Source organism: Mirounga leonina, unplaced genomic scaffold, assembly GCF_011800145.1.
Source record: "Mirounga leonina isolate KUSES-001 unplaced genomic scaffold, KU_Mleo_1.0 Mir_127, whole genome shotgun sequence".
NCBI classification, from domain to species: Eukaryota; Metazoa; Chordata; class Mammalia; order Carnivora; family Phocidae; genus Mirounga; species Mirounga leonina.
This window is the reverse complement of record NW_023270316.1, coordinates 12,582,852-12,605,913: the sequence shown is the minus strand read 5'-3', so window position 1 is coordinate 12,605,913 and position 23,062 is coordinate 12,582,852. Positions and strand designations below refer to the sequence as shown.

At 45.0% G+C, this 23,062-nt stretch overlaps 1 protein-coding gene across 2 annotated transcripts in view; it reads right to left on the bottom strand.

The window, feature by feature from the left end:
• STK24 (serine/threonine kinase 24) overlaps positions 1-23,062 on the bottom strand; it is a 110,129-nt gene that overhangs the window by 41,936 nt on the left and 45,131 nt on the right. Inside the window, exons 1-2 of one of the 2 annotated variants that reach the window (XM_035003148.1) lie at positions 22,607-22,939; positions 20,880-21,110 (exon numbers count right to left, since the gene is read on the bottom strand). In XM_035003148.1, the coding sequence (XP_034859039.1) occupies positions 20,880-21,110; positions 22,607-22,684 (309 nt within the window). In that variant the 5' untranslated portion in view covers positions 22,685-22,939. Of the gene's footprint in view, positions 1-20,879; positions 21,111-22,606; positions 22,940-23,062 lie in introns of those variants that run through there. The other variant, XM_035003147.1, reaches the window with a different exon arrangement.

Below are 23,062 nucleotides of genomic sequence, written 5' to 3'. Positions count from 1 at the left end.
AACGAGCCAAAAACCTAAGAAAACAACACAGAGGAATCACAAAATGATAAAATGGACAGATTCTACCATTTCCTGGCACACATTCGACTCTCTCTTCCAATTTTTAATTTACTTGGAGAGTAACTATGTTAGGTCAGGCACTTCCAGAAGCAACCGGCATATTCCAGATTCCTCCAGATTCTGGCACGGGCCAGGGGAGCGAGCGAGCCCTGCGCAGAAGCGTTCCTTCCCTGCCCGACCAGCTGCTCGCGGTTCCCCTGCCCACAGCCCTGATCCTCCAAACAGCCACTGTGTTCTCCCTCCCGCGAAGCCCCAGACACACCACAGGAGCAGCATGACGAAGGAGGGCCTCGGGCAACCCCGGACAGCCACTGGGGAGAGATGTTCTGGTGACTCTGTCGTCTAGAGACCACTGGGGATTTCATGAAGGCCTTCGACATGGTTCCCTTCAAAAACGTAGCTTCAGGGGCGCCTGGGCGGCTCAGTCGGTTAAGCGCCTGACTCTTGATTTCAGCTCAGGTCGTGATCTCAGGGTCGTGAGGTGGAGCCTCGCATAGGGCTCCACACTCAGCTGGAGCCTGCTTAAGATTCTCTCTCCCTCTGCCCCCCACTCTGTCTCTCCCTCTCTCAAAAAAAGAAAGAAAAGAAAACACAACTTCAAATAAAGGCCCAATGTTCTTGACATGTTCACCCTTATAAAGCACTGGCCACATTTCTAAGATCTCTTCAATGTGCACCCGAAGGGGGCTCCTGCACTTCAGAAATTTAAATTGAATCATTCATAAACACAGCTAGGCCACCGTCTCCAAACTCTTAGTTGAGGGATGGGACGGGGCATCTGCAGTTTTCAAAGCCCTCTGGATGTTCCTGCTTTATGTTACTGTATCTGCCTTAAACAAGCTCCTTCTAATCAATCCCTTCCCAATGGGCACTCCTGATTCCTAGCTCATCGGAAAGAAAAATCCGCTGCTCTGGGCCTGGCGATTGTGAAGTTCCCATGGGACATTCTAGGGGAACTATCTGGTAAAAATGCTCCCAGAAGTACATCTGAGGCCCGTGCAGGGTCCAGGCCAGCCGCCAAAGGTTGGGCAGGAGTTAAAAGCCTGGACCAAAGGAGTATGCAAAGAACAAACAGGAAAAGCAAGCCAACCGCTAACAGTAGCCAAGTAAAGAACTGCAGACAGACGGTAGAAATTCCCGTCAGACATCAGGAACTGTCACGTTCCCCAGACCAGAGGGCAGGAGTCACCTCTGCCGCGCCCTCAGCTGCACCCTGCACCCCAACACAGGGACCCACCCTGGCAGCATGTTAAGGTTCAAGCAACACCTCCCTCCCCTCACATCTCACCCCACTCCCTCTCCACCGACCCCATCCCTGCCAGCCCAGGGAGCCCAGTTTTACACCCATGATCACAGACTCCCCATACAGGTGAAGGCTGGGTAGGCCCAACCTAATGAAATACACTGCAACTGCTATTAGCAAATTTCGGTATTCAGGAGACTCACGAGAACAATGCGCTACTTGCATTTTTAATTACGTATCTAGACTTGGAAAGATTCATACCTCCATGTCCTCAAGCGCCCACACCTTTCCCCACTATACATGATGAGAAAAACATGCATATCCGTGACAGATTAGCCAACAGACGGTCTTTCCAGAACCAATCCGGTCATTCCAGTTATTGCTTAAACTCTGAAACCAGAAGACAAGTAAAAAAAAAAAAAAAAAAAAAAAGGGAAACCACAACAGAGGGTTCCAACAATATTTATATGCCATTATTCACACCTCTTATGTGTGCTCTGAAACACCGGAGTCTCTAATTAATTAACCAAATGAGTAAAAACAATTCAGATTTCAGGAACGGAACTGGGGCTGGCTTGCACAGCCTCCCAGGAAGTCCCTCAAAGAGTCTGGCCGGCGTTCTCCCTCTCACCTCCCCCCCTCCTCCCATGCCCTATCCTGGCCCCTCTTCTTCCTCGGCCAACCAGGGTGGGCAGAGCACTGGCAAAGGCCAAGAGAGCCAGGCAGAAACCCAAGACAACTGCCAAACTTTCACTTGTCAAGTGAAATTCTGTTTTTGTTTTGTTTTGTTTGTTTTGTTTCATTTCAGTTTAGGAACAGAAAACCATGCTATCTGAAAATTGGGTGCATGTATAGAACTAACCGGTGTGGTCAAATCCAATTCACACTCCAGTTTCCTGACCCCGAACAAGACCCATCTATAACCCCCACGGTGCAACAAGCATCAGAGAGCAGTCACAGAATGACGGCTCTTTTCTGTGGCCCACAGCTCCAGGATGCTTTCCTTTCTCCCTCCTTCAGTTTGGTATCAATTTTATTAAGAAATTTCCCTGATACCGCCCTCCTAAATCTCCCCCACCTTCTCACCCTCTGTCCGAGGGCTTCTCCCAGGTTCTCCAAGGCCTATGAAGGCTCTCATCTTTGAGCTGCTGGCTCGGCTCTCCAATCCTAAATCAGTGCCACCTAAACGCCAAGAAACAAATCCTAGAGGCCATGCACTCCCTCTCACCCTGCCCTCATCCTGGCTTCCCCCTCCTGTCCTGGAGGGGTGCCCCTCCTGTGTGCTCCACCCCATCAGAGCACTTAGGGTGATACCCGCCTGGCTATGTCTCTCTTTCCCTCGCTACACCAAACAAGTTTCGGGTACAGAGACCATGCCTGCATTCTGGGATCAAGACAGAGTAGCACGGCTCAGTACGCACAGAACTGGTGAGCCACGAATTATGGCAGCAGGAGGAAGAAATGCACCTGACCCTAGGCCTCAGAGCCCTAGAAACTGGGTCTTGGGATCAAGGGAGAGCATGACCTTCAGGCCCAAACACAGGTGTAATATGCTCTTGGAGAAAGAGGCTGGCACTGGTCATCCTGAGTACTTTCTTCACACTGGTGAAATCCCATTAACACTGTTTAAAAAAAACAAATACCTGTGAGGATTACCTGCAGGGAAAGACACCTCAGATCCTAGTAATGAAGGGCTTACACATCTCACATTGAATATACTGGAATCATCTGCCATAAATTTCTTTCGGTATGGTACAAGTGAACACTTCTTAAATGTGCTCTAGAGGCTTCAGTCCTAAACCCAGCTGCCAAGTAAGGGATCCCAATTTACCAAGACGGTGCTTTTTAAAACATGTTAAAGATGGACACAACTCTGCACACGTGTGGTGCATCCAGCAGAGGATGATGAGACCCAGTAACTCCTGCCCAAAGAAGAAAGCAGGAAGTCAGAGACTAAGAACGTGCCGCTTTTGTTGACAGCTACTCCGGTGGACTAGTTCTCCTTTCTCGAATACAGACTGGAGGCAGAAACTTGGTTGAACTCAGAAAATGTCGTATCAAACTTGGTGCATTATTAAAGCAAGCAGTGAAGCTAGAATTCCTTTAACTGCCTTGGGCTCAGATGCTCTTGCTATCACAGGTGAGCACTGTGGCAGACGAGAACGAGCAAGGGACCGCCGGTGGCGTTAGGAGCCTCTTAGACGGCAAACACAGCAGCGGGGACCTGGAAAGTGTAAGACCGTGGAAGAGCCAGGAGATCATCTTCCTAACACAGTCCACGCTAGCCAGAGCCTTACGAGAGCACAGCTCCTAGACGGGCCAGCCACTTACGAAGGAAATCCTTGTAACAGACCTAAAGGTGACCTTAAGAGGTTAGAATAAAAAACCAAAGGCTCATCACTGAAGTTGCTTCCTTTCTTACAAATGTATACAAGCTGGCATAAAGGAGACGTTCGGTGAGGTCACTAGACCCGCAAGGACTCCCACAGACCACAGCTCATAGGCGGCAAACACGTCCCCGCTCCGCACGGCGCCCCTTACGCTCCAGAGAGCACAGCCAAGCAAGAACCAGGGTGACTTACACCTGCCATGGCCGGCAAGTCCCGCCACACTCAAACACACTCCTCTCCCCGCTTCTGTCAAAAAGGGAAATGGGAGGTCTACTGAGAAGGTCAGAAGATCACACTCGGGTTAGTATCAATTGCAACAGCCACACTGAAGCTTCCAAAATTTTACACTGGAACGTAAAAGTGACACCTGGCTCCCAGCAGCTTTTCTCAAGGAGGTAAGTTAAGAGTCCTCATTTCAACCCTGCAACTGAAGTTCTTAACTGAAGACAGGAAATAAAACAACAACAGAAATATGCTAAGAAGCACACTAATATTTTCTGATATATCTAGCCCTTTAAGAATAAAGCAACAGAGCAGGTGGAAGCAGAATCTCTGCCAACAACAATCGCGCCTATCCAGGGTTGCAACCCACTTTCTAAGGAAAGGTAAATGTCTGCTGCACCGTACCCTCCTTGGGTCAAGATCTGGAGCAATACCTTCTAGAAAGTTCCAGGCTTGGTCTCTGAAATCGCACACGCCTGTACCAGAGTCTGGCCAAGGTACTCACCACAGCGGTTACCAGCAACTCCAGCAACAGTTACCTCCCCTAACAGAAGAAGGGACAGACTCTGTGCAGCTTGTCCCCAAATAGCAACAGTTGCTCCCAGTGACCAGAATTAAGCCCAATTCACAGTGAGAGACAGACGCAAAGCCATGAAGGACTGACCATGAGTTCAAGACCACCAACTTGGAAATTCCTGTCCTCAACCAGGAGAAAGCCTCCACAGCTGGCTTTCACACCACTCAGCTCTAATCTGTGTACAAGAAGGACTAGTTGTCACCCGAGGAAGAGAAAAGCCTCCCGTCCTCTGAGCGCGCGTGCATACGGCATGGATGGAGGCAGGGCTCGGGACTGACGAGGGAGGCGCCTGTCTGGGCAGCACTGACAGAGCAGCTTACCTCCGTGGAAGTCTGTCGATGCCAGGGTCATGTGCCCACTGTCCATCGGGCTGCCATCCCTTTGAGGAGAGGGAGACACTGATGGGAACCAAAGGATCTTCTAAAGGCAAGTTCTTACTGCAAGCTGGCCCAAAGGTCCCTGCAATCAAAGAAATCATTGTGGTTTTGCATTTGGCATATTTATGCCCTTTTTCTTCTAGGAATATGTCTGCCAGCCTCTGAATGGATCTCAACTTTCAGAAAACTGCCCAGAAATATAGATCCATCAAAGGAACAAGAGAAAGGCAAGAAGTCTTCATGCTACTGAACACACGCCAACTCCACCTCATCGGGCCTGTTTAAGATATGTGAGCAATCATGGATGCAAAATCCATGTGCCACCCTACACCAGCCTTGGCTAGAAGCAAGAAAGACTTGTATATAAACAAGAAATGTAGGTGATGAGCTTCCATAAGCACTGGTCTATGATCAACCTTGCCATTGACCTCTCTCTCTACTGATTTCACTTATAGTGACAGGAAGAGTCCAATCAGAACATATAACCAGAAAGTCATACCAAGTCAACTAAAAATCATGAAAATTCAGTAAACTAAGTCCCTAATCCAGTGTAACAATGCTTGGTCTACTTAACGGGCTATATATAAATTGTTTTTAGCAATTCAATCTGCAGTAAGCCAATAGCCCCCCAGTGCCAAAACATCATACTTCCCAAGTGCGCAGCTAGCAAAGCTATTTGTATATGTTATCATCTCAAAATTTCCTTTCTTAAAAAAAATCCTTTCCTTCAGGCAAAGAAATGCCTTGATATTTGATCCTTGCCACCGCAATAATGCAAATAAACAGGAATCAGAATACTCTGTTTACAGTTATCTGTGCATCAAGCACACAAAAAAGGAAGAGAGAAGAAAACAATCTATTCATAAAAAGTTTTATGAAGGAGAATGTTTCTGTTTTTTGTTTTTTGTTTTTTTTTAAGATTTTATTTATTTATTTGACAGAGAGAGAGACAGCCAGAGAGGGAACACAAGCAGGGGGAGTGGGAGAGGGAGAAGCAGGCTCCCTGCAGAGCAGGGAGCCCGATGCGGGACTCGATCCCAGGACCCTGGGATCATGACCTGAGCTGAAGGCAGTCGCTTAACCAACTGAGCCACCCAGGCGCCCGAGAATGTTTCTGTTTTAAAAATATGATTCAAGTATCTGTTTTTTCCCCAAATATATGTTACAGATATCCAGTTAAAGAGGAGGGAGAAAAGTCACCTACAAATTAATTTGCTTTCCTAAAGAGGAATCATCAGAAAGGGACAAAAGGACTCTTAAACATACTAGGTCCAGTAGGTTCTCAAAGGGCAAGCATCTAAACCATTTCCCTGCCCCAAAGGACCAGGTACTAACCCCACCTCAGTCGATCCTTCAGAGCCCAAAGAGTCTCAGATGTCGGACAAAAAAAAAGCAATGTTGCCACAAAGGACCTGCCCTAGGATGTCCGGGTGAAGAGCAAACAAAGGCAAGTTATCAGGAAGAACTCGGGGCTCTGCAGAAAGCGAGTTTGCTAATACAGCAGTTCCCCTTATCCACGGCTTTGCTCTTGGCAGCTTCAGTTACCGGCACTAAACCATAGTCTGAAAGCAAATGATCTTCCTCCATGAAAGGTCCAAAAGGTCAATGCATATGTCATGCACCTAACTTCATCTCATCACGTAGGCATTTTATCAACGCACATCATCATAAGAAGGGTAAGTACAGTAAGATATGTTGAGAGAGACCACATTCACATAAATGTTATTACTATAATTGTTCTATTTTATTACTGTTATTATTACAATCGTTGTTAACCTCTTATTGTGCTTATTTTATAAATTCAACTGTATCACGTATGTACACTTAAGAAAAAACAGAGTATACATAGGGCTTGGTACGATCTGCTGTTTGAGGCATCCACTGCGGGGGGGGTCTTGGAACTAATCCCCCGTGGATAAGGGCAGGCTACTTTAAGTAACTGGAATGGCTGTACGGAGAAGGAATGTAAACTCTGCCAGATTGTTTCATGGGCAACCACAGAATCATCCACAGGTGAGGAACAAGGAAGGCGGTGCTAACAAAGAAAGCTACAGGACCACAAAACCAAAATGGGATTCTTGGCAGAGACTGGTTGTAAGCAAAGGAGCAGGAGGGACGGGGCTGCCCTGCATGGCTCACATGACAGCGAGCTCTGGCAGCCAAAGCAGGTCCCCGTTATTGCAAGGGCGTCCAATTACCAGCCACATAGGAAAGACTTTTTAGGTGTTGGCTAGGCTCCCGGATCTATGTCAAAGTGGGCCATAGCTACTGAAACAAATTCAAATTCATTCATTCGTTCCACACACATGAGCTACAGAGGTGACGATCATCTATGCACCGAAGAGTGAATAAACCATTTAAAGGTGTGAAACTGAATAAAGGAAACCTCATTTAAAATGGAGCTGGGAAGCCACAGGGGGGCCTCTCACGCCCCACGACTCTCTGCAGCCCTTTTAGAGCCCCAACAGAAAGAAGCCTATGCCTTACCACTCCGGCCAAAAGGACCTTTCTCCTTCTCCGGCAACACCCCAGCCGACGAGAGACAGTCACAACTCAGCCAGTGAGAAGCCAGTTCACTTCCAATTCCCCCGTTCAGTCCAACGGACTTTCGGATTCTAGCAGCCCTGCCGGCTCCCCCTTTCCTCTACCAAAGAGCCTTCCTCTCCTCTGTTCTCTGGACTTGACTATGGATTTTACTTCAGCTTGATAGTCCCAAGCCGCAACTCCTCTGCTAGCCCCAAATAAATTCATTTTGCTGGTAAAACAACTGGCTCTTTTACTTTTAAGGTCAACACCTGCTAGGCAAGAATTTCTCTTGTTAAACTACCCAAGAAATAAGGTGGCGCTAAGTAAAAATTCAGCACTAGGACATCTGAAGATGATAACTCAGCCTCAGATTCAAGGCAGGTGTGAAAAGATGACCTAGGGCCAGGCGCCCGCAGGTCCAGTGTCTGGCTAATTTGATCAAGCTTCCAGTAGAATCTCAATGGCTACCAGCAAAGGGAATGTTCACAGGTAAGCAAATGCCAGATTCCCCAAGGCAGTGGTGGCAGAGAGTGCCACAAATGGGCATGTCTAGGGCAGGACCTAACAGAATTCCTTTTCAGAGACTCTGTTGGTTGATTTATTCAACCAATACTTCCCCCTTCTCCCTCCCTTGAGTTTATGACTCTGGGAGAAACCCACTCTTCTCCAGCTCAAGAAGTAAATCCTAGAGGTGCCTGGCTGGCTCAGTGGGAGGAGCATGCAACTCTTGATCTCGGGGTCATGAGTTCCAACCCCACCTTGGCTGTAGAGATTACTAGTACTACTATGAAGAAGAAGTAAACTTAAAAAAAAAAAAAAGAAGATGGGCGCCTGGGTGGCTCAGTTGGTTAAGCGACTGCCTTCGGCTCAGGTCATGATCCTGGAGTCCCTGGATCGAGTCCCGCATCGGGCTCCCTGCTCGGCAGGGAGTCTGCTTCTCCCTCTGACCCTCCCTCCTCTCATGTGCTCTCTCTCATTCTCGCTCAAATAAATAAAATCTTAAAAAAAAAAAAAAAAAAGACTAAGTCCTATTTGGTGGGAACCAATGAGATGGCCCCATCCCTCCAGGAATAAGACATCAGCCTATGACCCAGATCTGATGAATGAAATATATAAGGAGGTGGCTTAGAGAGGCTTTCTGAGAAAGGTTTCCTGTACCTGAAGAACACTCTTCCAAATAGTGGTCCTCCACTCTACCCGCTTGTGTTCCCTCTCTCGCTGTCTCTGTCAAAATGAATAAAATCTTTAAAAAAAAAAAAAAAAAAAAGTGGCCCTTTATCTGCCACAGGCCAAGCTAAGACCCTGAGGACTGCCACATGAAAAGGAAGAAGGAACCTGGATCCTTGAGGACACCGGTGACCACCAGCTGGAACTGCCCTTCTTCTGAAATTTTTGCTGTGTGAGGAAACACACACCCATCTTGTTTAAACCTTCTGAGCTGCTATTTTCTCCAACACTGAGAGCATCCTTAGTGGTAATTACCTTCTGTATGCTGCTCTCCGCTGATGCTCTTTCTCAAGGTGAGCCTACAGATTAATGACTTTCACCTGTGACCTCACATGAGCATCACCTGGGGAGCATTTAGAACTCCCACGGTCTAGGCCACAGTCGGGAACAAATCACAATCTCCAGGTACAGCCAGGCCTCAGTTTAAGGTCCCCAGGTGATGCCAGCGCATCACCCCCTGCAGGTGATCGATCATCCGCCCCAGGGAGAGAGAAGGGCGGGTGCCTAATTAAGCAACAGTGAGGACCCCTATCCTCAGGATTGAACGGCTCAGCTCACGCAAAATGGGCTAACCTACGGATGAGACCTTGAAATCTCCTTCACTGAAGGGGGAGAAAGCCACCAGACAGAGGGAATCCAACAAGGAAAAGGGGAAAGAAGTTATCTGACAGGACAACAGTCAGGTGCAGGGAAGCCAACGGTGGACAAGGAACGAGAAGCCTGTGGCCCTGAACCCAGCTCAAGCTCAACTCTGATACTGTGAGAAAAGGAAATCGCTCAGCTTGTCTGTGCCTTGGTTTTCTAATCCAGAGAATAAAGAGTGTGCCAGGAGCCTGCAAAGTCCCTTCCTGCTCTGATAATCTAGGATTCTAATTTCTCTGACTGTGCATAAGAATTGCTTATTAGGGGCGCCTGGGTGGCGCAGTCAATTGATTTCAGCTCAGGTCATGTTCTCAGGGTCATGAGATGGAGCCCAGAGTCAGGCTCCACAAGGAGCAAGCTTGGGACTCCCCCCTCCCCCACACACCTGTGTGTGCTCACTCTCTCTCTAATTAAAACAAACTTATTAAATGGCAAGCTAGGGGCACCTGGGTGGCTCAGTCGTTGAGCATCTGCCTTCGGCTCGGGTCATGATCCCAGAGTCCTGGGATCGAGCCCCGCATCGGGCTCCCTGCTCCGCGGGAAGCCTGCTTCTCCCTCTCCCACTCCCCCTGCTTGTGTTCCCTCTCTCGCTGTGCCTCTCTCTGTCATATAAATAAATAAAATCTTAAAAAAAAAAAAAATGGCAAGCTAAGCCAAATCAGAGACTGAAAGGAACTTTATTTTGCAGATGAGGACACAGGTCCAAGATTCAGAGCCAGGACTACATCTTCAGAGGCAGGGTTCCAGATCTCTAGGGCTTGGGGTCAGAGGGGCTAGAAAAGAATAGAAAGTGATGGGTAAAGATGATCTTGCCCTTTCTAACCAGGTCTCTTCTCTAGCTCCTGTAGGATATTTCCCAAAACCAAATTCAAAGACCCTGCCCCTAATCCCCAAGCCTCTCTGTTCCATACCAAGCCGGAAGCATAATATCTCACAAACCTACCTAGCCCAAAATGCAGTGGGAAAGTACCAAAGTGGAATCTAAAACAATGGATGAAAAATATTTCGTATTCTGGTAAATTCAAAAATATAGAGAACCATGTGGCTCACCAGGGCAGTCCAAACCACCCAGGATTCATCCTTCCTCTCCTCTTTCCACCACAAAAATGCTTCCCAGTGTGTCTTGGACAGTCCCCAGCAAAGGGAGAAACAATTTCAAGGTGCATACGTAGAAATACACCCAGACCTTCCAGATACCATCTGAACGATTCCCAAAGAGACAACTCCATCGAGGTCCTGCCCCACAAGTAATCCCTCCATGCCAGTTCCAAATACAAAAACTTGCTGCAACCTGGAAGCCTCTTCTCAAATTCAACACGCAATCCAGAGCGCAGTTTTTCGGTTCAGCTGCTCTGAGCCAGGTTACTCTCCTCCACACCAGGAACCCACACAAGGTTTAGGAGCCAAGATGCAGAGTAACTGCCCGCACAGACGTGAGTAAATCACTCAGTCATCAATTGAACAGTTGGCTAAAATTCTGTCTCAGCGTCATTCCTAACCCATGACCAGGAAGGAAATGCGAGGGTGGGAATCTTGGTGATGGGGCCCCTGCAGCAGCCTATTGTCCAAGGCAAGGTCAGGTTCTACTTCTCTATCTGTGAGTGGTATGCAAAATTGCAGACCTCAGAAGAGGACCCTAGTCCTCAGCTAATGAAGCCAACTCTCTGGTCTCCCTCACTCTGGGAAGCCAATTTACTTTCTCAGAAGTTGGAAAGGGCATACCTCAGATCTAGCCAACTGCCATCTATTTACACCAAGATTGAAAGGGAAAAAATCACATAACTACCTTTAAAACTACAGGAAAAAAACAAGTGCTGTGGTTTGTTAGTTTTTAAAAAGCCCCCTAACTAGGAATAGAGGCAGACTTCCTTATTTCAAAAAGAAGTCTACCCACCAGAACTCTGTATCAAATACCGTACCTATTAAAGAAAAATTTAAGATGCATTTTCTTTAAGATCAGGACCAACACAGCATATCCTTCCTATCACTACATAATCAACACAGCACTAGAGGTCACAGCCAAAACCTAAGATGGAAGATGCTGACGAGGGTGGAAGGGAAGACAGAAAACTACCATTACTTACAGATGTGAGCATATGCATAGCAAACTAACAAGAATTCAGCAAGATTACCAAAAACAATGTGAAAAATCATCACTAATAAGCGATCTAAAAATATATCACGCAAAATAGCAATAAAAAGTTATGTGTCTAGGAACTGACCTACAAATGCACAAGATCTTTTATGGGAGAAAAATTTAACTTTATTAAAGTTCACAAAAAGACAACCCAAAAGAAAAGGCATTTGTGTTTGGCTTGAGATGTCAATTCTCCTCAAAAATAAATGTCAGTAGTATTTTAAACAGAAAATGTACAAATTCATTCCAAACCTTATACTGTAGAATAAAGATCTTCAAAGAGCTCATGCAAAGCTTTTGTTTGTATGTGGGAGAGGTGAAGCGGGTTATCTCTTCCAGATATTAAGACTTAAAGCCAAGCTAATAATCACACACATACAACATGAATGATACTGGCCTCGCAAGAGAACAGAAAATCCAGAAACAGGCCTAGAAATATGTAAGACTTTCGTGTGCTACAGCATCATACCTGAGTGGGGAGAGGACAGATCATTTATAAACTAGTAATGGAAAATCTATCCCACTACAGATAGAAAAATAAAACAGAAAAATAAAATCCCTACTTCCCACTATATACCAGATAAAGATCTAATAAAAAGCAAAACTATAAGGCTAACAGAAGAAAAAATTATAAACACTTTATAACCTAAGGGAACTAGTAGTTTCCTTAAACAGGATCCCAAAGGCACAAACCAGAGGTGAAAAACTGACAGACTGACTATACTAGAATCAAAGATTTCTTTCAACAAAGGATACCTCTCAGTTAAAAGTGCAACAGAGTCAGAGAAGATACTTGTGATATCCAATATGGACTTAAAAAATCAATAACCTAGGGGTGACTAGGGGGCTCAGTCGATCGAGGGTCTGCCTTCGGCTCAGGTCATGGTCCCAGGGCCCTGGGATCGAGTCCGGCATCGGGCTCCCTGCTCAGCGGGGAGCCTGCTTCCCCCCTCCCTTTGTGCACGCTCTCCTCTGGCTCTCTCTCAAATAAATGAATAAAAAAATCCCCCCCCAAAAAAAGATTCAATTATTTAAAAAAAATCAATAACCTAAATATACATATCAAACACTAAAAAACAGAAATGTGTATGTGGTATATACATACAATGGACTACTATTCAGCCATGAAAAGGAATGAAGTATCAGCACATGCGAGAACATGGATGAACTTTGAAAAAATTATGCTAAGTCAAAGAAGCCAGTTACGAAAGGCCACATATCATAGGATTCCATTTATATGAAGTTTCTAGAATAGGCAAATCTATAGAGACAGAAAGTAGATCCCTGGGTGCCTAGGGCTGGGGAAATTGGGAGGAAATGCAGAGTGACCAGTCACGGGTATGGGTTTCTTTCTGGGGTGATGACAACGTCCTAATGTTCACTATGGTGATGGCTGCACAACTCTGGGAATACACCAGAAACCACTGAAGAGTGCATTTAAATGGATGAACTATATGGCATGTGAATTCTATCTCCTTAAAGCTGTTTTTAAGAAGAAAAAAAAAAAAAACAAAAAACAACCAGAGAAACCAAAAAGCCTCTGAGTGTAAGGTGGTAAAGCTGATCAAAACAACATGGTGGATTAACTAAGTATCCCACTCCAGAATACACAGTCCAGAGGGCTGATGGGACTAATAAGAGCCATATGAAAAGATACTCAAAATCGTAAGTCATTGGAGAAATGCAAATTAAAACCACAATGAGATACCATGACACACTTACAAAAATGGCTAACATAAAAAATGCTGACAATGACAACGCAAAATGATTAATACGGTCACTGTGGAAAATCAAATACACACTTAACCATATGACTCAGCAATCCTACTTCCAGTATCTATCCTAGAGAAGTGAAAGCTTACGTGCATACAAAAACCGTAGGTGAACTTTTAGAGCAATATTACACATAATGGCCCAAATCTGGAAACTACCCAAATGCCCTTCAATAGGTCAATATGGTACATCATGACAATGGTATACCACTCAACAATAAAAAGGCACAAACAACTGATACACACAAATGTGAATGAATCCCAAATACATCATGCTAATTCAAAGAAGGAACAAAGGTGTTTGAGTCCATTTATATGACACTCTGGAAAATGCAAAACCCCAGGGACGATAAAACATATCAATGGATGCCACAGGGTGAGGTGGGCGACGGGTCGGGAATTCTTTGGGATGTTGGGATTGTTCTGTGTCGTATGTGTAATGGTGCTTATAAGAATCCATACGTGTGTTAATTTTACTGTGTGCAATTTTTGAAAAACAACTATGTGGTAGGGAAAAATAAATTCATACACAGTACACAAAATAGTGTATCTACTGAGGACACACATATCCTAAGACATATCAAAACCTATAATACAAAAGAAAAAGGCAGTGGGGATGGAGGAGGAAATATAATAAAATGGATGAAAACAGACCAGGGTCTTACACGTATCAATGATGATGGTGCCACAAACTCAAAAATGGGGGGGAGGGGAAGCCCCACTCTCCTCATCTGATGTCCGTAAGTGGAAAAGGTGGGAAGAAATACAGTTTAAAAAAAGAAAGAAAGAAAGACCAATGCTTGATTTAACAGAATAGGCCATTTTATTGATTAGGTAGTTAGCCCAAAACTCGGAGGCTACAGTGGGACGATCTCTGCTTTAGGACTAAGAATGACATGCCATGTTTAAAAACAACAGTGATCAAAGAGAATTTAAAAAGAAAAAACACCTTACACATTAACTTTTGACGTTGGTTGTCATCAAGAAAACAGGCAAAATATCAAGGGGAGGAGGGCCTCGAGTTATGCAGCACTCGTCCAGGTATTAAATAATGTCTCAGGGATATTAACTTTGTAGTAAGCCCACAAGTGCTCAAGGAAGAATCACGCTTCCCATTAAGACACTCAGCGGTGAGGGAAGGCTCCCTCTCATTTCGGTGACCTGGATCCCCGGGCAGCCAAACCAGCATTGCTCTCCAGGGCTTTGTTTAAAACAGCAGAGTTTATAATGGACGTTAAATGAGAAAGGGTCATGGACAATATTTAAGTAAACAACACCTGCTGTGAACAAGCTTATTGGCCCACAATGTTCCGAGAAATCCCACAGCCTTTGTCCTATCTTACATCAGAACAAAAGGGCGCCTGGGTGGCTCAGATGGTTAAGCGTCTGCCTTCGGCTCGGGTCGTGATCCCAGGGTCCTGGGATCGAGTCCCGCATCGGGCTCCCTGCTTCTTGGGAGCCTGCTTCTCCCTCTGCCTCTCTCTCTCTCTCTGTCTCTCATGAATAAATAAAATAAAATAAAATAAATAGATAGATAGATAGAACAAAAGTCACCCAGAAAAGCATCTTTCAGATACCACTGTACCCAAAACACCGTCTGACATTTCAGAGCTTAGCCTACTAGCACAGAGAGCATAAAATCACTGTCCGGAACGTGGACGCATCCTGCTCATGCTGCTCACAAAGCTCACATGCAGTCTGGCCACAAAAATCACACGGGCATAATCATGGTCTGTGAGATTGTCCAAAATACCCCTTGGGATACTTCCCAGAGTCTGAACTCCAACCCCAGAAATAGCATTCCTTCTACCTATATTCTGGGACAAAAGATCACGGTTCACTCCATGGGCAGCACTGTCTCCACCATGGCACTAAGGACGCTTGGGCTGGGTGACTCTCTCTTGTGGGGGCTGTCCTGGGCTCTGCAGGATATGTAGGAGCATCCCTGGTGCCCACCCACTACTGCATCCCCCCAGAAGCGACAATTAAAAATGTCTCCGGACATGGCCACAGGTACGGTCAGTGCGGGAGGGGGCAGTCTGGGGCAACTGGCAGGAGGTACAGAGAGGTACCACCCTACTGCATTTAGGTGGCTGGGCTGGGCCCCAATTTCACATGCCCTTCTCTGTTACAACCAGAGAAAGTCCCATTCTGCATAGTGACTCCTAACAACAGGAGAATCCCGACTTTCCTCTCTGGCCCTTTAAATCTGCCTTGTTGACTCAAGTTCAACTGAGCTGCAATCACTGCTCATGCGCTATACTGACGGTATCGCATTTTCTGTATCTCTGTGAGAATGTACTGGGACTCTCTGCCGTCAAGGCTAGGAAAGGCATGAGCGAGAAGGAACCCATGTGCTTCTGTAAGAATTCCTGAGGCACAGGAAGGTTAATACACATACCAGGCATACATGGGAACGGAAATGCTTCCCAAAACTAATAATCCATCTATATCCCTAACTATGTCTGAAACCAGGTCAATACAAAAGCAGGATGTACCATGGGGCAGGCGGTTGGGAAAAAAGTGTGAGTGAAGATAAATTCAGACATGTCCCAACAGGTATGTTTATGATCATGTCACAACACTCTTATTTCATCTCGGAGATTAAAAGATCATGAAGTTATAATATAATATGGGGAAGCAAGAGACTGCAGTTTTGGTTTGGTTTTGTTTTTTTCTGGAGATAAAGCATAATAGGCTGATTATATTTCCAAACTTGGATGCTTCTGAAAGTCAAGGGAGAGGCCGTTAGTAGTCACAGTGGGACAAGAAGCATAAGCGTAGTGGGTGGATGGTAACCCAACCAGCAGCCTCGTTCACAAAGATGCCAGCCATTTAGACGTGTTTTTCTTTTACTTCTTTTCCTAAGGGCAAAATGACTGTTTTTTCTATTTCATCGGGAACTATTTTCCCTTTGGAAAAGGAAGAAGAAGAAAAAGACTTCAGAAGTCAAAATAATTTAACTCTAAAAAAATCATTGCAAAGTGTTCTTGTAATGTACACAACACAGCCAACCAACCCTTTTAGCAGCCTAATTTCTATCTACGTAGAGCACTTAGTTTTCTAAAACTCATCAGGGGACTTTTCCATATTAGTTTTCTAGTGAATCTGATGAGTAAAACTACCCTAAAATTCTTTAGAACTGAAGAATAACTTAGTTTTAGGTTGGGGACCTGAATTCACTATTAAGACACCTACTCACTCCATGGACATGTTTCCTTAGTATTAATACTACAACAAAAACAACTAAGATAAACACAGCTTTCTGTTTTCTGGATTTTTTGCCTTGCACTTGATTTGCTTTGGTTAAGCTGGCTTAATGTTTGAAAATACTAAGTAATTTATTATAAAAGAAAAACGATAAACCTAATTTTTAGTATGCTAATAATCTGTTTTTAAGACTCATGAATTTTGGGGGGCACCTGGGTGACTCGGTGAAGCGCCCGACTCCTGATTTCCGCTCTAGTAATGATCTCAGGGTCGTGAGATCAAGCCCCACCCCCCGCCCCACCCCCAGTTGAGCCCTGCACCCAGGGGGGGGGCCCCTTGAGATTCCCCCCCCCCCTGCCCCCCCCCCCTCTAAAAAATAAATCTAAAAAAAAAAAAAGACTCACGAATTTTGAGTCATTTGACACAGGTAACGTGTCTCTTATTAAAAAAAATTATCATTTGCTAAAGATCTCCTACATGCCAGGCACTTTATCTACATGTTCTCAATCTTGATCAGTAATCCCGCAAGTGAAATTTCTGTTTCTACGTTTTATCCCTGAGGAAGTTGGCAGCCTAAAGAATGCACGGACAGTTAAGTACCTATGCTAAGATCCAAGACTAAAATCCTGGCTTTGGCTCTGTGAATCTCAAAGTGGAGATTCTAATAACCCGCTTATCTCCGCAGAACAACAGCAACAACAAAAACACTTAAGAGATCTGTGTAGCTAAAGAGGATGAATAGCACTTGTGAACGCTGCACAAAAAGAAAACAGGCTTAGAATCCTATATAACATCATGTCCTCTGTTATGATCTTACTGTGTCTTTACTGCTTAACTAAAAAACCAAAAAATTCTCTCTCTTCTCCTGCACACCACCCAAAGCACCCCCCCACACACACACACACAGTTTCATTATGACCTTGTGGATGGTATTTTTGTGACAGGAAATTCCAGTGGTTTATGGTTGGGATTCAGAGGCTTCTGGTTAATTAAATATTCTCAATGGTTTAATTTCCCACACATTAAACACCTGAACTACAACAAATGCAGTTCTTCTTTGGTCCCTGGTAACCTTTAAGATCCATCGGGGCTTCAGATTCATCAACAGAACAGAACCTTAAGCTCTCATCGCTGAATTATTGCCTCTCCTCCTCCAACCAGTTTCTGCTCATTTCTTTCTTCGCCCAATCTTGTTTTTGTTTTCAATCTTTGGGGGACAAACTTGCTACACCGCAGTTCTGTGACTTGATCACAGCCACACAGTAAGAAATCAGCTCCACTCCCCTCATCTTCAGTAACATTCAATATATTCAGACCACTGCTTACCTATTGTGCTTAATCTCTTTCTCTAAACCAGATGATTAAAACCAATGGACACATAGTTAGGGGACCTTTAAGTGCTAACCCAATACAAAGAAACTAGTTTCTGCTCATTTCTTTCTTTGCCCAATCTTGGTATGTGAAAGTCCTTAACACCAGGTGAAATGGAAGGCCCTCTCTCCCATCAGCCCTTAAAGAACTAAGAATATTACCTCTGAATGCTATGGGGAGTTCTTAGAAGGGCAACAAAAACCACAGAAAGCACAGTAATTTTCAACTTAGTGTCAAAGACCCACTGACCCATCCGTCTTAGGTGTCAATTTAATTTGTATCTTACCCAACAGTTAGGAATTTACGAACCTAAACTGGCTCACCACTGAGGCTCTTCCTCTGGGCCAAGGGACTTCGTGAAAGTGTTATACAGGAACCAGCAGATAAGAGTCACAGGTCTGGATTCTTGTCCAGCCCAACTTAACGACAGCTACTATTGTTTAACTAGAGAAGTTCCTTTATGTTTTTAATCCAATTAGACAGAATCCAGTTTTACATGGTTTAAGAAGCCAAGGTCAAGTTTTCACAATGGTGATACTATTTTTGGCATTCTTGAGGCAGTTCTAGCCTCTAAAAGACAATCTGCCTAGTAAAATAGAAAACAGTCTAGACAAAGTTATCCGAACTTTTCATCCTCCTGAAGACAGTCAGTTGAGAACATCATTCCGGGAGTTATTCTACTTCCTTTACAGAGTAAGTGGCTTTGGAAAGGGACGGCTGGCTGAGCACCAAGCCCATTGCCTGCTCCAGGAAGCTCATGATGAGATGCTCCTTCCTGGCCTCTCCATAGTCAGGTGTGGTGGTATGACTGGGGACTGGCCAGGGAAATGTGGGCAGAAAATACGTGTTCCATACCTAGGCCTGGGCACACGGACACTTCTCACAGGAGTCTCCATTTTAGCTCCCACAGTGACTTAAAGCCCACGAGCACAGCCATGCACGGAAGGTGGAAGGAAGAACAAGAAAGGAGGAACCAGGTTCAATCACTGTCTGGAGGAAAACTGCCCATAAAGCAGGACTACCAGCAAGCAAGAAATAAACTTGTATCACGTGTGAGCTATTATAAATTTAGGGGGGTTATTCTAGCAGCTGACATCACTGGGCAACTCTGGATCAAGGTGAGGCTGACTTGAAATATATGTTCTAGAATCAAGTTACTCAAGCAAGAACAGGACATACCAGACGGAATCTCTAAACATGTACAGTCAACACCATGTTTGGCCACAATAAAGCAATCTATTCCAGCACACAGTAAAAATTTTGCTGGAGAACTGGGTTGAAAAAGATACCTTTGAACCACTGATCCTTTATTTCCATAGTTAACTATTAGCTGGCATAAATCACCAAAAATTTTTGAGAACCTTCCACCCTTCCTTTGCCAAAGGTACCATGATTCATATTAAAATATAACATCAACATACCACATGAAATGCAACTCTGAATTTACTATAAAACTACTGTCAAAGTCATTTCACAAAGAATAGTAAGTGATCTAGCAGACAGAGTTCAAGTTGAGTTTCTTCGGCTATTTGTTTTTCTCAATAGAAATTTAACATCAAGAAGACCTTTGCTTTCCCGTATGGAAGTCACACGTGTTCTCTGGGATCATGACAATCAAAGCATACAGTGCTTCCCTCTCTGCCCTGTCAAGACCCAAAGTGGATGCACCCCACCCCAACATCCACTGTTATCATTGGCATACTTCCTCCTCCTTGCTTTGACCTCAGTGAATACGTCCTTTATTGCAAGGTAATTTCAGAGATGGGGTATGAATAAATTAAGGAAGGACATTAACACTCATTAAGTAGCTACCACATGCCAGGTATTTTTGCATACTTGATACCATTTAATCTTTGCAAAAATGAGGTATATACCATGATTTTCCATTTTACAAATGAGGAAGCAGGGAAATTTTTTAAAAAACAAATAAACTTGCTCAAAGCCACATGCCAAGACAAGCAAGATTCAAGTCTAAGATGTCAGACTCCAAAACTTACCCTTTCCATTTTAAAAGGCTGCATTTGGCCTACGGCAGACTGCCATCCTTTGCCATTTGAACCTACGTCATATTGCCAAAAAAAGACTGGATTACCACTCGATTTTTATTTCTTTAAATATTTAAGTGAATCAATGGGTTCTCAAAATGTCTATCTTTCCACTTATACCTTATTATCCCATTTCCACAAAATCAAAGCCTGCACTGTCCCTTCTGACAGCAGAGTAGGTGTTGAGCTGCAACATGAAGAATTTACAGGATAAACCTGGGTCGGAAGGAAGCCTGGCCATACATTCTCTGGGCTTACCGCTGCCTCGCTCTCGGGAAGTTCTTCCCACCTATGAAGTTTTAGTTTCCACAAGAGTTATTTTAGAATTTTTGTTCAATTCTTAAGATTTCCAAAACCCCACTTCGGAAGATACTACACTGTTAAGGTCAGTAAAACAGGCATAAGTCAAGGGACTTGAAACCCAACGGACAGCCTTTTGCTTTCTTAGTGGTGTAACCGGAGTGCCCAACGACATCTAAAATGGCCCCAGGAAGGACTGGAACACCAACTCAATGCTTGTCTTTCCTATTCACAGAACTAGGTGAAATCAAGGACAATGTGTAGTGTTGTACTGTAACTCTTTTAAGTAATTATTTACTTACCTAGAATTCTTCAAAGTCAAATGTAGATGAACTAGCTCACTGAACATTATCAGTTCCAGCAGTTTTTAAAACAACATTAAACTGCATTTGATAACTGAAAATATCAAAAGGCTAATATTCTTGGGTCAGCATGAGTTTTTACGATAAACCATGCTAAATTCATGGTTTTACGGGGATCAATTCATGGTTGTCGTTACAATACCTTCAGAATAAATGTGTCTTTGATGACAAAGTCTCACTCAGAAATACTTTCCTCCTTGAAAGGGAACGCTGACAAACACTTTAACCAAAATATATTTCTATAGGTGACCTTTAAGATAATAAAACTATCAAAGCCAGGTTCTTTTGATTGCAAAGGTCAGAACATTTCTCCTTTCCTCTGAAAGCCTGCTGTGCTACCGACATCCTTCACGTCCACTGCTCCAACTCGGTCAAGCACCGCATCATGGAACATCGCGTTCTTATTTTCAAGCCTTACCTTCAGATAGGATCCATAATATTTGGTTACATATGGACTGTCACACTGACTCAGCACTGTGATTTCTTGTTGAATGTCCTCTATCTCATCTTCTGCTTCTTCCAGATCAATGATTTTTATGGCAACCACTTTCTGAGTCCGAAGGTCAATGCCTTTGAACACCTCACCAAAAGAGCCCTTTCCAATTTTTTCCAGTTTTGTAAAAAGCTCTTCTGGATCTGCTTTCAGGTTCTGTAGGAGAGAAGGAAAAGAAGAGAAACTTCAGTAACTCACAAGATGGGGACGGATTTTTTTTTTTTCCTTACAAACATACAGAACACAGTCTTCCAGTCTTTTTCATTTAAGGGTCAAGGCTGGTTGTGACCACAGCTCTTCACACTCAGGACACAGAGATTTCTAAGCCTCACCTCTATGAAACCCGGCAAGTGTGCAAACAAGAACAGTAACCCAGTTATTAAATTAAAACCAAAACACTTATTTCAATGCATTAGGATATATGGATTTACTGAAAAACACTCTTATTTAAGCAAATACTCCACTTTTCTCCTCCTGCTTCCCCCTGCCAAATTTTCGAAGTTCAGGTTGGTATATACTGTAATATAGGTTAACCAGCACTTAATCATTTCCTAACAAGCCATGTTTGAAGTCCCGCAAATGCAGTCCTACTCATCTTTACCTACAGTACTACCTTGGCCTAAATATTTTAACCAGATCCCAGGAAACAGTAAGAACCTGTTTTCTTTTGTCTCGTAGACATCGTGCCCTTGAAATTGCTTCTGAAAGCCCTTAATCACTAGCGTGATTAGGTGAACACACACACACTGTGTACATTTCCAAGGGGACTCCCAACACCCATCCTAACGGCTCCTTGACCAGAAAGATGTGTGAGCAGCTGAGTTCTCAACAAGCAGCAACCTGTCAACCCCAGGGGGTGCCTGGAAATGGTATGGGGTGAGGGAGGGTGTCTGTCTCAAACTGAGGGGCGAGACTGACATTCAGCAAGGAGACTTAGGGCCACTGCCTATCTTAGCACGAGGAGCCACCCAGCCCAAAATACTGCTGGCACCACCCGAAACCCCACAGAGTAAGACAGAACCCTGGGAGGCGCCACGTTACACACCTTCCCTCAAAAAGGCTTCCCATGAGTGACAGGATGCCAGGCCCACCCTCAAAGTCTACCAGTCCTTGTAAGGAACAGAAACATGGAGAAGGAAGGAAGATGGGGAAGGAGGAGGGCTGAAAAAGAGGGAGGATAACAGGCACAGGAAGAGGAGGTATGGAGGGGGGAGATCAACACAGAATTACAGCGATGTTGGCAGCACTGTGAGTTAGCGGAGCTCTGTGGGCCAACCAGGCACTAACCGCTAATTTGCTTTCAAGGTGAAACACACAGAGTTCCAAGCAGTGCCTTATGAGGAACTGCTGAACCCCAGCCCGCCCATTTCCAGTGTGGAGGTGCTGCTTTGTGCTACAATGTGAACCCCGCAGAAATAACGTACCCTACTAACACATGCGCACTAAGTCACGGGTGGGCTCACGGGCGCCAAAGAAGCCCCGTTTTTGAGACTGCACACTGAACAAGGTAAAAGCTCACAAAACCCACCATCAGTAAAAATGAACAAAGCAAGCAAGAAACGCATCCCGGGTTGCCAGGAAAAAGGAACATGAGAGAGACCACACCCATTTTCAGCAGCTAGAAACTCCCGTTTCCAAACCCCTTCCCTTACCTCCTTCCCTCTGGGATGAGCGGGGGTGGCCCTCCTTTTCTTCAAGGCCAATCCTAAGCGCTGAGCTTTGGAGTCCATCCTTCTGACCCCTGGGCCGTGGCTTCATCAGTAGCCTGCTTCGCTGCTCCCTCTTCCATTCAGCCCTCTCTACAGACCCATCGCCCTTGGCAGCCTGCTCAGGTTTCTCCCATTTGAAAAAACAAACACACTGGGCTTCCCTGGTTGCCTTCCTCCTTCACCTTCTCCTTCCCTGAGAGTTCCCTGCAAGTCACTGGGTCCAGCCAGGTGCCCCGACCCTCGCCGGTCCCTCTGCAGGCCGGCTCCAGCTCTGGCCACCAGGGCTGCAGTGCCTAATCCGATCCTCCTCCACGAAGCCCTCCCTCTGGTAACTTTCCAGTCCCCTGGCATCTAAACCCTGCTCTGCACTTGTCTCCTCCCCATCCCCCCCCCCCCCCC